This window comes from Chelon labrosus (assembly GCF_963514085.1).
Source record: "Chelon labrosus genome assembly, chromosome: 2".
Taxonomy (NCBI): Eukaryota; Metazoa; Chordata; class Actinopteri; order Mugiliformes; family Mugilidae; genus Chelon; species Chelon labrosus.
In genome coordinates this window covers 966,152-979,274 of record NC_140338.1, presented here as the reverse complement: position 1 = coordinate 979,274, position 13,123 = coordinate 966,152, and the positions used below count along the sequence as shown (strand labels likewise).

The 13,123-nt window shown below is 42.0% G+C and overlaps 1 protein-coding gene across 1 annotated transcript in view; it reads right to left on the bottom strand.

Moving 5' to 3' along the window:
• Nucleotides 1–1,953: 1,953 nt before the first annotated feature.
• Nucleotides 1,954–13,123, bottom strand: part of LOC311497921 (nidogen-1-like) — a 34,442-nt gene continuing 23,272 nt past the window's right edge. The window contains exons 11-20 of the mRNA XM_084558304.1: nt 12,960–13,103; nt 12,453–12,581; nt 9,233–9,484; nt 8,305–8,477; nt 7,008–7,134; nt 5,503–5,674; nt 4,493–4,650; nt 4,285–4,408; nt 3,359–3,471; nt 1,954–2,516 (exon numbers count right to left, since the gene is read on the bottom strand). Coding sequence (XP_084414430.1) covers nt 2,383–2,516; nt 3,359–3,471; nt 4,285–4,408; nt 4,493–4,650; nt 5,503–5,674; nt 7,008–7,134; nt 8,305–8,477; nt 9,233–9,484; nt 12,453–12,581; nt 12,960–13,103 — 1,526 coding nt within the window. The 3' untranslated portion in view covers nt 1,954–2,382. The remainder of the gene's footprint in view (nt 2,517–3,358; nt 3,472–4,284; nt 4,409–4,492; nt 4,651–5,502; nt 5,675–7,007; nt 7,135–8,304; nt 8,478–9,232; nt 9,485–12,452; nt 12,582–12,959; nt 13,104–13,123) is intronic.

Below are 13,123 nucleotides of genomic sequence, written 5' to 3'. Positions count from 1 at the left end.
TTGGATCCAAACATGAGATTTGTTTGGAGAACAACATTTTAAGAAGCCAATAAACAGAAAAGAGTGTATCCAGAGGAATGTGCAGTACATCCATGGAGACAGGTTCTAGAGATGTTCCTCCTTCATCATGGAGCAGGTCAAGATCCTTCACCATCAGGACTGAGAGGGTTCAGGTCTGACGCTGTCGACTTTAACATCTCTAGCTTAAATAAAGGACATGAAGCAGAAGACTGGTACATTTAAAATAGTTTTATTACTTTAATGTTCCCTCTTTGGCTGAAGCATACACAGACTCTACAGTTTTACTAACTGGTGCCACTGCAGTGATGGTGAGACACAGTTTTCTCTAAATGTTTTTCTACTGTACCAATGAAGGTTGGATCACTACAAGGTTTTCATCAGATGAACCGTTGATAGAAATATAATTAAACCCTGCTGGACGCTCTCCCTGATCTGAGTGACCACAAAACAAAAAAAATAAAAATAAACCTGAGGTGAGTTTCCCAAAGCTGCAGTTTGTAATCACTGTGATCGTTCTGTCCATAAAGTAAATGATGATAAATACCTGCCAAGAAAAGTTCTCACAGACCAAAGATTATTCATCCTCACTCATTTCATGAGGAACAAATGTTTGACTCGACTCAACCCGTGGTTTCACTACAGACTTTTCTCCTGCTGCTGTAAAAACATTAAATCCAGTTTAAGTCTGTTTTTGGTAAAAGCAGTAACTTCAGATAGATGAAGAGACTGTTAGCCGTTAGCTTAGCTGCTCACAGTGACTTTAAACAAGATCATCTATCCTGGTTCTGTCCAGCGGAGACTCAATCTAACGTTCACTAATTAATTTAAGAGTTTTAAAATGAACCAAATTTGAAATCACGTCACACCAGACACCTAAAGGAGAGAAGCTAGCACACACTACAAGATTGCTAACGTTAGCCTCAACTGACAACACCGTCAGCTGCTCCATCAACGCTACTTGTAGACTTTTTTCTCATTGGTTATTGTGAAAGTACTGATGTAATTATCTTCACAGATATTCTTGTCTCTAATCTGAAGCTAGCACACACTACCAGACTGCTAACCTTAGTTTTTGCACCAAGTTTCTTCTCTTCTTTGGATTCTTCAACAGAAACATCACTGGTTTGATGCCAGATGCTTGTTTGAGGCCTCATTAATGTTAACAACTTCACATTTTTGCAAATAAAATCTAGTCACTCTGGGGTCCATACGATGGCCAATAAGTTCCAATTTGATTTTTAGCATCTTTTTTTGTAGCACCAGGTTGGAATAGTCTTAAAACAGGAATCTTAAAATGAAATGATCACCTGGCATTCACGTTAAACCTTACAATAAAAACATCCACTTGATTGTACACACACAGCTTTGGTCTTTGCATATTTGAGGATTGAAGACGTGGTCGTCACAGTTGGTTCTTTATCTGGTTCAATGAACATAAACACTCTACGTCCTATGAGCTTCACAGTAATCATCGTCACCGTCAGGTAGATCTCAGGCTTACATCAGCACCGTTTAAAAAAATCAGAGAAAATGTCGTCTACATATTAGATATTTACACGTTCATATAAAAAAATAGACAGTAGAGCAAACGTTAGAATAAGTAGAATAAGGATCATAGTGGGACCGGCAGAGTTTCCAAATTAGTGTTTAAAAAAATAAAAAGTAGTCAGAGGATCATTTCATGTAAGTGTATTTTACTAATGGAAAACTTGTAATTTAATTTAACTCTAGTTTTACTGTCACTCATGTCATCACAAATGAAACGCCTCTGATTCTCTAACATGTTCATAGTTATTATTATTATTATTATTATTATTAGATAAAGCTGAACCACCTCCTTTTAACTAATTTTAACTGATTCATCAAATTCATTTAAAACTTCACAGAGCTCATAAACTGAAACAGTTTTTATCTGAAATGATGAAAGCAACAAACCTTTAAGGCGTTTTTCAAAATGTCCAACATTTCTGAGATCACTGGGAACTTTGTTCAGTACAGAGATTGTTTCTCACGCAAATATTTCAGACCTCAACTTGTGATAAAGCAGTAAGGTGTTTAAAAAGACTTAAAAACAACAACAACACTATAAATACAACCTGAAGTTTATGGTTCAGTACCTTTTCTAATATTTATCAGCTGGACTGTGTTTTAGGTTAACTCTTCAAGCAGGAGTCAGATCATGAACAGGTCTAAAACTCTGAATGAACTTATTTCACCTGAAGCAGGACATCATGAATAAAATACAGACCATAAAAACACGTGAGACTCTAAAATCATCGTAGAAATGTTCAAGTAAGAAAAGTAGAAAACACAAAATATTCAGTTAAGTGTGTTTGTGTTTTGTTTGGCCGCTCTGCAGACTCACTGGTTCCTCTCCTCACACCGGCCGCCGTCGGTGGCGGCGGCGGCGGCGTCCGGGCAGCGACAGGTGAATCCTCCGAGCCGCGGCAGACACAGGTGAGAGCAGCCGGCATTGTTGGAGCAGTAGTTATAGGCTGGACCGGGACAGAGGACAAGAGACAACGTCAGGGAGTCAATAACAGAGACATCCTGCAGACTTATTTTATTATGTACGTAGGAACAATCTCAGTATTATTTTACTTATATTTCATTTTATTTTATTTAATCTTATTTTACTTGTGCTTCTTCAGAGTGTTTTTTTATGAGCAGCTAAGCTACTGTGACCAAACAGTTTTCCTTGTGGATCAAGTCTAAGTTTAAGTCTATCTGGACTAGAAGGTTAGCATTATGGCTAACCATCCTGGGATGAGGCATCAACATCAATCATTGTTCTTTGTTCTTCTCATTCTGTCACTAAAAAAAATTGAAGCCTCAGTATAATTTTTGGTTTTTACTCTTTTACTGACTGTGATTCTACTGTCACCTATCCATCTATCCATCCATCCATTCATCCATCCATCCATCCATCCATCCATTCAGAGCTAACAGACCTAATCACAGGAAAACAGTCTAATGTGCAGGTTTCTGAAACGTTCACAATTCAAGACATTCAGATATTTAAATAGCACTTACTCTAATTAGCCATAACATTATGACTAATATCCTAATATTACGTAGGTTGTCCTTTAGTTCTTTGTCTGTTTTCTTTTCAGTTCAATTCAACTTTATTTATATAGCATCAATAACAATACAAATCGTCTCAAGACGCTTTACAAAACCCGGCCTGAAACCCAGATATTAAAGGACTAAAGGCTATGCTTCTTTGTTTTATATTTTTTGTTTTGGCTTTTTAAATTGAAAAATCAGTTCCCAGATAGTAGAGGAACCTTTCTGTTCTCTGTCCATGTTGACTGACCGTCAGGTAACTGAGCTGTACCTTGCAGACACTGCGTCGGTGTCGTCGTGATGCCGTACAGCCGAGAGCGTTTCTGAGGCACGAACTCTTCCGTCTCTTTCTCCAAGTAAAGGTCCAGAGCCACGACCGCCTCCCTGTAAAACAACCACGACAACGAAACCCTGTAAACATCTGACAGAGACCTCACACTAAGGTTTGATCGATGTCAAATTAAACGCAGCCATCAAACACACTTCAGTCTAATATAAGACGGCTCCTGAGGACGCAGCGCTGACAACACATTTAACTGTTTATTTAAAAGCCACTCAGACTCACGGCCTGTTCATGGATGTGTGACTCTGGAAAGCTTCAGCTGAGGCGTGTGATGCTGTTTATGACTCAACTGGAAATGATTTGTTCTAAAAACCTGCAAATTATTAAGATGTTTATCGCTGTTTATGGGAAAAGAGTAACACCAGCTGAGGAATGATCCCATGGTGGTGTGAGCAGAGTAAACAAGTTTGTCTATGAGGCTGTTGCACAATTAGAGTGGACTCTGAGTTTCTGTAGATCCAGCATCATTTAACCTCTTCAACCGTAGGACTGCTGGGTTATTAAACGCAAAAGACAAAACAACTAGAAATAAATAAGGAATGGCTCCAGAACCATCGGGTCCATGTTCCTAACCCTGGACTCTATGGACCCTGGTCTCCGTGGACCCCTGGTCTCCGTGGACCCTGGTCTCTGTGGACCCTGGTCTCCGTGGACCCTGGTCTCTATGGACCATGGGACATTTTATTTAGCCTGGACATCATCACATTCTACCACTGTGCACATTATACAATCCAGAAGAATAACAACATTCCATCCATATGTCCGTTGTGAATGCATGATATCTCTGCTGTAGACAACATGTTATCAGGTTAATTAACTGAATGACAACTCAGAGTGTGTTCTGCAGTGTGTACCTCCTCCAGTCTGTGTAGTAAAGGTTCCTTCCAGAGGAGACCAGAGCAAAGGGATACTGGATGCCTTCAGCGATCTGCCTCCTCAGCCGGCGGTGAGGGTCCATACATTCCACCTTGCGAGTCCCTGAATATCAGTGAATGATCAGTTATTAAAGAAAACATGACGAGAGCACATCCAGACTAAAACAGCTCTGAGAAAGTGTCTCACCTGCGTCGGCCCAACACAGCTGCTGGTTTTCAAAGTCAAAGGTCAGACCGTTGGGAAGGCCCAGGTCGTCTTTTACCAGGACACTCCGCTCTGTCCCATCCATGTTGGACATCTCAATTTTAGGTCCATCTCTGTTCCAGTCTGCCCAGTAAAGACGCCTGAGGCCAACACGAGTAAACCAGTTACGAGAAGCTGCTGCTTGTTTTCATTTCTTTTCTACTACAGGAACTACTTCGACTGCTGCTAACATCAGCTGCTATTAATGTAACTGCTACTGACTGGCCCATTCAGACCGCCCTGGGAATCAGATCACAAGTGGCCATCATAACGTACAGATGTAAGTATTCACTGGTGTCTTTATTTCTCTTTATTACAGGAGATTAAGGTGAGTATGAAAACTTGGAATCTGAGTTTTGGCTCTAAAATAACGTCATGGCAGAGATCAATAAATAATAATTTAATGTATGCTCCCAAGTCAACAAAAAACAGCACAGTTTGTGGTTCTGAAACAGCAGTAGAGATACATTAGAGAGCAGCAGCTGTTAAAATATTTAACTAAGCCCCAAATGATCTCAGAGTTTAACTACATACAGAGCTCCAAACTGAGATCAGATCTGGAGAGGGACCTGGAGACAGTGTCATTAAAGTCAGATGTTAATGCAAGGTGTGAACTACCAGCATCACCAGGACACAAATGAATCAATCAATCCATCTAAAACTGAGGGATCTTAACACTGTACTGTTGTAGTCAAACATCCAAATGTCAGTTTTAGATCGACGGTTTTCTGTAAGTTGCCTAAGCTGTTTGACTGTTGGACAAACTTTGGGAGCTGGTCAACACAGGGCTAACATTAGCTGGTAGACCCAAGATGCTAAACCAATCCTTTGACAGTAGCTGGCACCTGTATGTATTTTTCAAACGAAGTGTCTGAATTAAATAGTAGTGGTGTTGAAGTATTAACACTCTGGACCAGACCCTCCCTACATAAAGTTTATTTTCCATTACTTACCCATATGCTGGGTTGGTAACGATGGGTCGAGGGTTGACCAGGTCAGTGTCAAACAGGACTCGGCGCTGGCTGCCGTCCAGCTTGGAGACCTCTATCGTGTCCCGCATGGAGTCGGTCCAGAAGAGGAGACGGGCAACGTGGTCGATGGCGATGCCTTCAGGACTCTGCAGCTCTGGGGAGGAAGACAAACGTCAAGAGTAAGATGTGAGCACACTCCTGCTTCTCAAAGGACGAAGCCGCTGGAATTACAGAGTACAACAAACTTTACAACAGCAGATTATTGATTAGATTTCCTGGGTTGGTATGTACTTGTTAAGAGTAAAATACCGTAAATTCCGGACTATAAGCCGCTACTTTTGTCACTTGCTTTGGACCCTGCGGCTTATACAACGGCGGATGGATTTTTACAGCTAACGGTCACCAGGGGCGCACTATCATGTCATAGACGATGACACGAGGATTAAGAACTGACTTTTCTGGTATAGTAGGCTGGTTATTTTGATACAGTAAACGGCCGTGTTACTGCACCTTTACTGCTGTGTTGGCTGTTTTCGAAAAAGATGCTGGTTATTTTGTTGAGCAGCCGGGTTACTGCACTTTTGCTGCCGTGTTACAGGCAAGCACTTTTAAAAACAAATTAAATTTAGCCATTTAACGTTATTGCCTCGTCAAGCGTTGTAAACTTTGTTTTTTAAATACTGCACTACTACGGTACTATGACTGCAGGAAGTGTATAGCCTACCGTTGTATTATTTGTGCACTGCACGAATGCTGTTTGTAATGTCAAAGATGTGAAAGTTTGATCGATTGATTTTTTTGTTTGATTGATCGAAAGATTTATGTTTGTCAAATGTAAATAAATGGGACGCTTTGCGTTTCCAAACAGTCATTTCTGTCCCGACAATCCCCTCCGTGGTAGAAGAAACCCTTACGGTAATTAAACATTAAAACACCAGCGGTTTATAGTCGGGTGCGGCTTATATATGGCACAATCTGTAGTTTCCCCCAAATTTAGCTGGTGCGGCTTATATTCAGGTGCGCCTTATAGTCCAGAAATTACGGTACTAAAGGTCCAACCTGGAATATTTAGTAAAGGGCAAACAGCTGTTGTCTGTCTGATTAATTGTTTCATCTGTTGTGTAGTAATGTTTAGTTGATGTTATTACTGCAGAGGGAGGTCACAGGAGACAAGGGATCACTTGCTTTAACAACGTATAGATATGATCAAATGATTAATTTTCTCCTATAAACAAACACAGAAGTATAATATTTCTGCTTCATTTGTTTGACTGACTTCTCTTTGACTACTTTCACTACTTGTGTTAAAAATCCACTGATGTTCTGAGTCATTTTAGGAAAAAATACAGAACTGCAAAGATCAACTATAATCTGGCATCTAAACTGGACACGTGCCCTCTGATTCCTAATCCAGTGCATACACTGAGACTACAGATTGACAACATCACCACTGGGCGGAGATGATGGGACTGAACCATCCGTCGTACCTTTAGTGATAACTGGGATGATGTCTCCTCCGCTCAGACTGGCCTTGCTGATCGCCGGCCCGGTGATGTCGGTCCAGTACACCATCTTCTCCACACAGTCGTAGGCCAGACCGATGACCACGCGGTCCTGGGGGAGAAAATAAATAAAACACATAAAGATAAAATATGACGTGCTTTCATTAACCCCCCTACGGGAAATCAGTGGACACAACAACTGAAGAGAAAGTTAATATGAAGAAACAGATTTCCACAAACTTATACATCTGAAGGAGTGAATAAAATTCATCTGGAGACATTTTCAAAACCGTGCCAGAGTCCAGTCAGACTAACTGACGGAGAGCTTTGTGTTCAGCTGCATTCCTTCAATGCCGCTCACAGACTTTCTGACAGAAAAGAAAAGAGTTTCTATTCTGCAATAAACTTCAGAACAATAGGAGGAGTGTTTCACAGACGCAGGAATGTTCAGAAGTCGTCTAAATCAAACCATTAATGCGTTTATTTGACATCTTCAAACACATGAAGATCAAACGTCATCACCACAAAAAATATTCACAGATGTTTACTGCTGGTCACGTTCACAATGAAGAAAGGCTTTTTATGTTACTAACATCAGAGTTTAGAGACTGAAGGCAACCCAAGCAATGTTGTCATGTTCTCAATCGTCACTAATAACCTGGTGGCTAAAATATTATAGAAGCAGAAATGATGATTCATCATCCAGGACGTAAACTTCAGATTAGGATTCTAGGAGTAGCAGTACAGCTGTAGTAGTAGTTTGCTTCCAGCTTGTTTGACTCTTTGAACAGATCTTGAAATATTTCCAAAAGACAAAATGAAACAAGGACAACTGGACTTGTAGAGCTTCTTGAAGATGTTTCACCACTTCAATCCAAGTAGCTCCTTCAGACACACTATAAGTCTGGTTGCTCTTGTTTCAGCTTCAGCCTGGATGAGAACCTGAGAACCTTCATGGACATCTTGAAAGATTTCAAATATACTCAGTGGAGTATGTACAGTTAGTGCATCTTTATTTATACTGCTACCTTCCAGTGGAGTGGTTTAATTTCACTGTCTCAGCCAACAGGAATTTATCTCAACAAACAAATGTTTGCATTAATTAACACTAGAATGTAAATGGGACTAATTAGCATTTCCAAATTAGTTTAGTCAAGATTATTCTCTGTAGAGCTGAGCTGTTCCACCTTGTTTCTCTGTTTCCTGCATTTTTATGCAACAATAACGAAGCTGTGACGACTCAGTAAGAACAGAAGGAGTGATGCAGTGATGCTGCTCTTACAGGGATGTGCAGCAGAGGTTTGGCCTCCTCCTTCTTCATGCTGTTCCCATCCAGCGGCATATGTTCGATCCTCCCACTCTGAGCGAACAGCAGGTGTGTCCCAGCAGCGACAGGGTGGACGTCGGGCCGTGGGGTTGGACCAACCGGAGGGGGAGTCACCGCGTGGTCGATACCTGCAGAGGACAGGTACGCTGGTGGTTGGCTTTGTTGTGTTTGTGTTTGAATTTTTAAATTACATCACGTATCAAGACGCACAGACGGAGAGATGTTTGTTTTGTCTAAGAGGTTAATCACTGCCAGATATCTAGAAAACATCTGAATGTGTTATAGTATATTCAGCTACATGGATATAAAACAAATAACAGATACGTGTATAAATGTTTGGTCTCTGAAATAACTTCAGGGCACAGATCAATAAATAATAACTAACCACGCTGTTCTTGGTTCTGAAACAACGGTTTAGATCCAATCAGAGAAAGCTGCTGTTAAAATACTCTACTATGTCCAAAGGGTGTCAGTGTTTATTTACATATATAGAGCAAGAAACTGAGATCAGATCTGAAGGGCAGACTGGAGACACGTGTTAATGCCAGTTGTGAACGCAGGGACTCAAAGCTGGTCACTAGTGATCAGATTGATCAGGTAGAACAGATGTTAATGTGAGGCTGCTACCAGCATCACTGCTCTATAGAGGAGAACCAATGAGGTGCAGACAGTCAAAGGATTATTAAATCAGGACTGTGAATGTCAGTTTAAGGTCGCCGTATTTCTGTAAGTTGTTTACAAACCTTAAGTAGCTTAACAGTATAAATGGTTGTAAGAAAAATGTGCATCACAATAGAAGCTCATCATACGAGATTATGAGACAATCCAATAATGACATTACTGGTGTCGCTCTGTCTCGCTGTTAATGGGACCAGGTACTCACACAGAGGGACGTTTCCAGGTCCCGTGCGGGTGTTGGGGATCTCCTGGCCGTTGGCGTTCACACACCAGCACTGTCCGATGCTGCCGTGGCACTGCGTGGCCTCGTAGGCTCCGGCCTGGTCGCACTGCGGGACGTACTGACCGACGGCCGGCCGAGGTCGGAAGAAGGAGAAGATGCCAGAGCCGGAGGAGGCGGCGGTGGCGGCGTCCTGGGCGCTCTGTCGCTGACGTTCACACTGAGTCTTCTCACGCTCTGAGGACACAGGAAAAAAAACAGAGTGAGACATCTACAGAAAACAATGGAAAGATTTGATTCAGGCCTTCATTGACTTTAGTGAAGTTGTCTGAAAAGATGCAGCCGAGCTGAACAGGAAAGAGAAACTTAAGAAGGATGACTCTTTAGACTTAAAACATGCTTCATTATCTCAATGTGCAACAGAGGACGACAGGAAGGAGGCTGCTAGAAGCATGTTTGACATTTTTAAGTAGTTTACTGTATTTTACTGATCTAACCGTTAACTAGTAAACTAGTTAACTAGCCTCTGTTCCCAATTTCCTCAGTAGTTGTTCTGGAGTCTCTCCGTTGGGAACCGATTCAGGTCCACCAAAGATCTGCCGGGCCAATCACACCGCTGTGGGCGGGGTTCTTCTTTCTGATTGTTTGTATTTGATGCACCATGAGCTGGATCTCCGAGAACCTTCATAGACATAGTTTTTGATTTACGTCCTCACACAAATCATCCAGACGAGGCTCACGTCCTGTCATTTAAAATCTCTGATGCTAAACCTTTCAGGACTTCTGCGCTGTTCTTCTCAGAATATGAGTCTGGCAGTTACCTTGCAAAGCCAGACTATTAACTGGTTATTTACTGTCTGGAATATTATCAGAATGAGTTGTTTCTAATTGTCCTATAATATTTAGCACCAAAGTTTTTTATTGAACTTTATTCAAAGCGTTCTTTCAGACTGAGCAGCTGAGAGAACAGCAGATTGAAGGAGGCTGTTCATCTCTGTGGTCTCCTCTAGAGGACACAGTGGGCGAGTCTGAGCTCTGTTCACATTCTTCTCCTCAAAGGTATTTATCTAAGAGCCACCGAGCCAGCCACAACAGTCCCATCTGACAGATAGCAGGGTGTCCTCGCAGAGTCACGTCTGCTCCCAACAATCAGACGGAAAGAAAACCCTGAGAGAGGGGCGAGGATCAAAGAACGACCGTCGAGACAAAAGGAAACCTGAGTGAACGCCGTGTACAGTTAAGAGACGCTAAATGAGGGCTTTCAGAGGCCGGGCAGGTCGTAAAAAGAAGGAATGAAAATATGACAAAACTTTGCAGCAGAGGAGTAAAGCTGTGATTAGCTCCTGACACCTGGAACCGCTGCAGGAGGCTGGGAGCTTGGGTCAACAGCAAACCACCGACAGACAACAACAAACTGTAAATCACACCAGCCGTCAGCCAATCAGGTGTCTGGATGCTGAATATGACAGATTACAAAACGAGAGAATTCACAAGCTGCAGCTGCAAGAACTGCTGCAATATGGTTTCTATTAACCAAAGGTCTATACTGTAGTCACTGTGTACACTGGACCAAATGATCCATATGTATATCTGTACATATGTACGTACTCTGCACTACTGCTTCTGTGTAAAACATAGACTGTATATAAATATGGACACCACGTCTCCTCTTCCTCTCATTGGTCAAACTGACTCTATTCTCCCGGGGATACAGGCGGCGCCATCTTGTGAGTTTGGATCCAGAGTCTGATCAGTACGGTCTGAGGGCGGAGCCACGTGGAGCCGTGACATTGATGCCCCGCCCACACTTCCCCCAGACTCACTCATGTTTTAGTTTAATTAATACTACGCTCTGCTCTACCTCCACCTGTTTTTTTTTTTTCTCACAGCCCGACAGGACTGTTTGTAGTCGCTGTTATGTCACATCCTGTTTCTATAGTGTCAACTAACTAAAACAGAATTAATCAGAAGAATTGACTCTTGAACATTCATCAACATTATATTAACTACCTGAAATGACAGAAAGCGTCATTGAAGAAAAATTATTTGACGTGTATTTTAGTGTTTTAGTTTGGCCCAAGTCCCGCCCACTAACATGGAGGGGGTGGAGCTTATGACCTATACTGCAGCCAGACACCAGGGGGAGCTCTACTTGCTTTGGCTTCACTGTAGAGGAGCAGTTCCCTCATCCATCTTTATTTACAGTCTGTGGGTTGAACATGTGTAATGACAATAAAGTTAAATGTTGTAGCTATTAGCAATCTGAATATTCACAGATTGGTTGGAAAATAAATGATACGGAAAAGAAAAAAAAAACGAAAGACATTTAAAGAGAGGAGGCAAATAAACAAGGTCAGAAAGAACCAAAGTTCAAAATGACCAAACAAGGGAAGAAATGTCTTCACTGCAAGAAAAGAAAAGAAAGAAGATGGAATGAAGAAATAAATAAAGATCGTGATAAGATTTGTGAAAACAAAACTCTTCCGGGAGATTTTTTTTGTGCAGCGACAAAATGTTTTGATTCCGTTGCTGACGGAGCTCCTCTAGGGGTAAAGACTGACCTACTGATCTCCTCTGACTGTGAAAATTAGATGATTTTAAATATGTCGGACCTGATGACACCTACACACCAAAACTACTAAAACCTCTTGACTGTGATGCATCCCAGTAGCTTTAGTGTTGGGTTTGGGAACAGTACGTAAATACATCTCAAAGTCAGGGCCGGACTAACATGCTGAGGCAAATGGTTCCAGATTTTGGGGGCTGTCACTGGTCATGATAAGAGCCTCAGCTGGAAAAGACTCGAGCCGACCAACTGACCAATGACTTTATCCGTTTCTAACATTAATAATCAATATCCTTAGTTCCTTAAAGATGTTTCACTCAAGTAGCTTCTACAGTTTTAACAGACTGGTGGGAGTTGGTGTTTAGCAAAACATATCAAACAAACACAGGAAACAATTCGAGTGTCCATCTACACCTGAAGGACAGAGGACACTCTTTTGAAGACACATTTTAGCCAGAGGAGACAGATGGAAGACGTCTATGTCAAACTTTTGGACTGAGATATCGTCGATCTAACGCACTGATCATCTATTATTTTTATTTATAATATTGCATTAATTACGTCTTTCAGTGCCTCGACTGGGATTTGAACCAGCATCCTCCCATCATAAACCGATCTCATATCAAACGTCCGTCCTACCTGAGGACACAGGGCTGCACTGGAAGCCGTCTCCTTGGAAACCCTGGTGACACTGACAGGTGAAGGAGCCTTGTGTGTTGGAGCAGGAGGCGTCGCGGTGGCATCGCTCCTGTTGACACTCGTCTACATCTGAACAAGAAAAACAAAGATGAGGACAAACCACCATTAACCCGTCACAGAGCGGTCGTCATGGCAACTGCCACATCCTGTTTATGTAGCGTCAAATAAAACAAGGCCTTGAAAATGGACACTTGAACATAGATCAACATTAGGTAATTAGGTAAATCTAAAGGTAATAATTATGCAAAAAGGTCCCACAGTTTTGTGAATGCAGTGCACTTGTTTCTTCTTCTTTTTATTTAAATACATTTCATGTAATTGTTCAATAACAGAATTAACCCAAAGTCTCAAGGCTTTCTTCAAACAACGAGCCACAACAACGAGTTCAGCTCAAGGTCTCCTGGCTCCATCAACGTGCAGCTGATCAAACAAATTCTGTGAACTCACCACGACACACCCGGCCGTCGCCCTCAAACCCCGGCAGGCAGGAGCAGACGAAGGCCGAACCTCCGGTGTAGCTGCACAGAGCTCTCCCCGGATCGTCGCAGTCATGACTTCCTCTCTGGCAGTGGTCCACCGGACGGTTCTCCTCTGCCAGGACCAGAGAGACA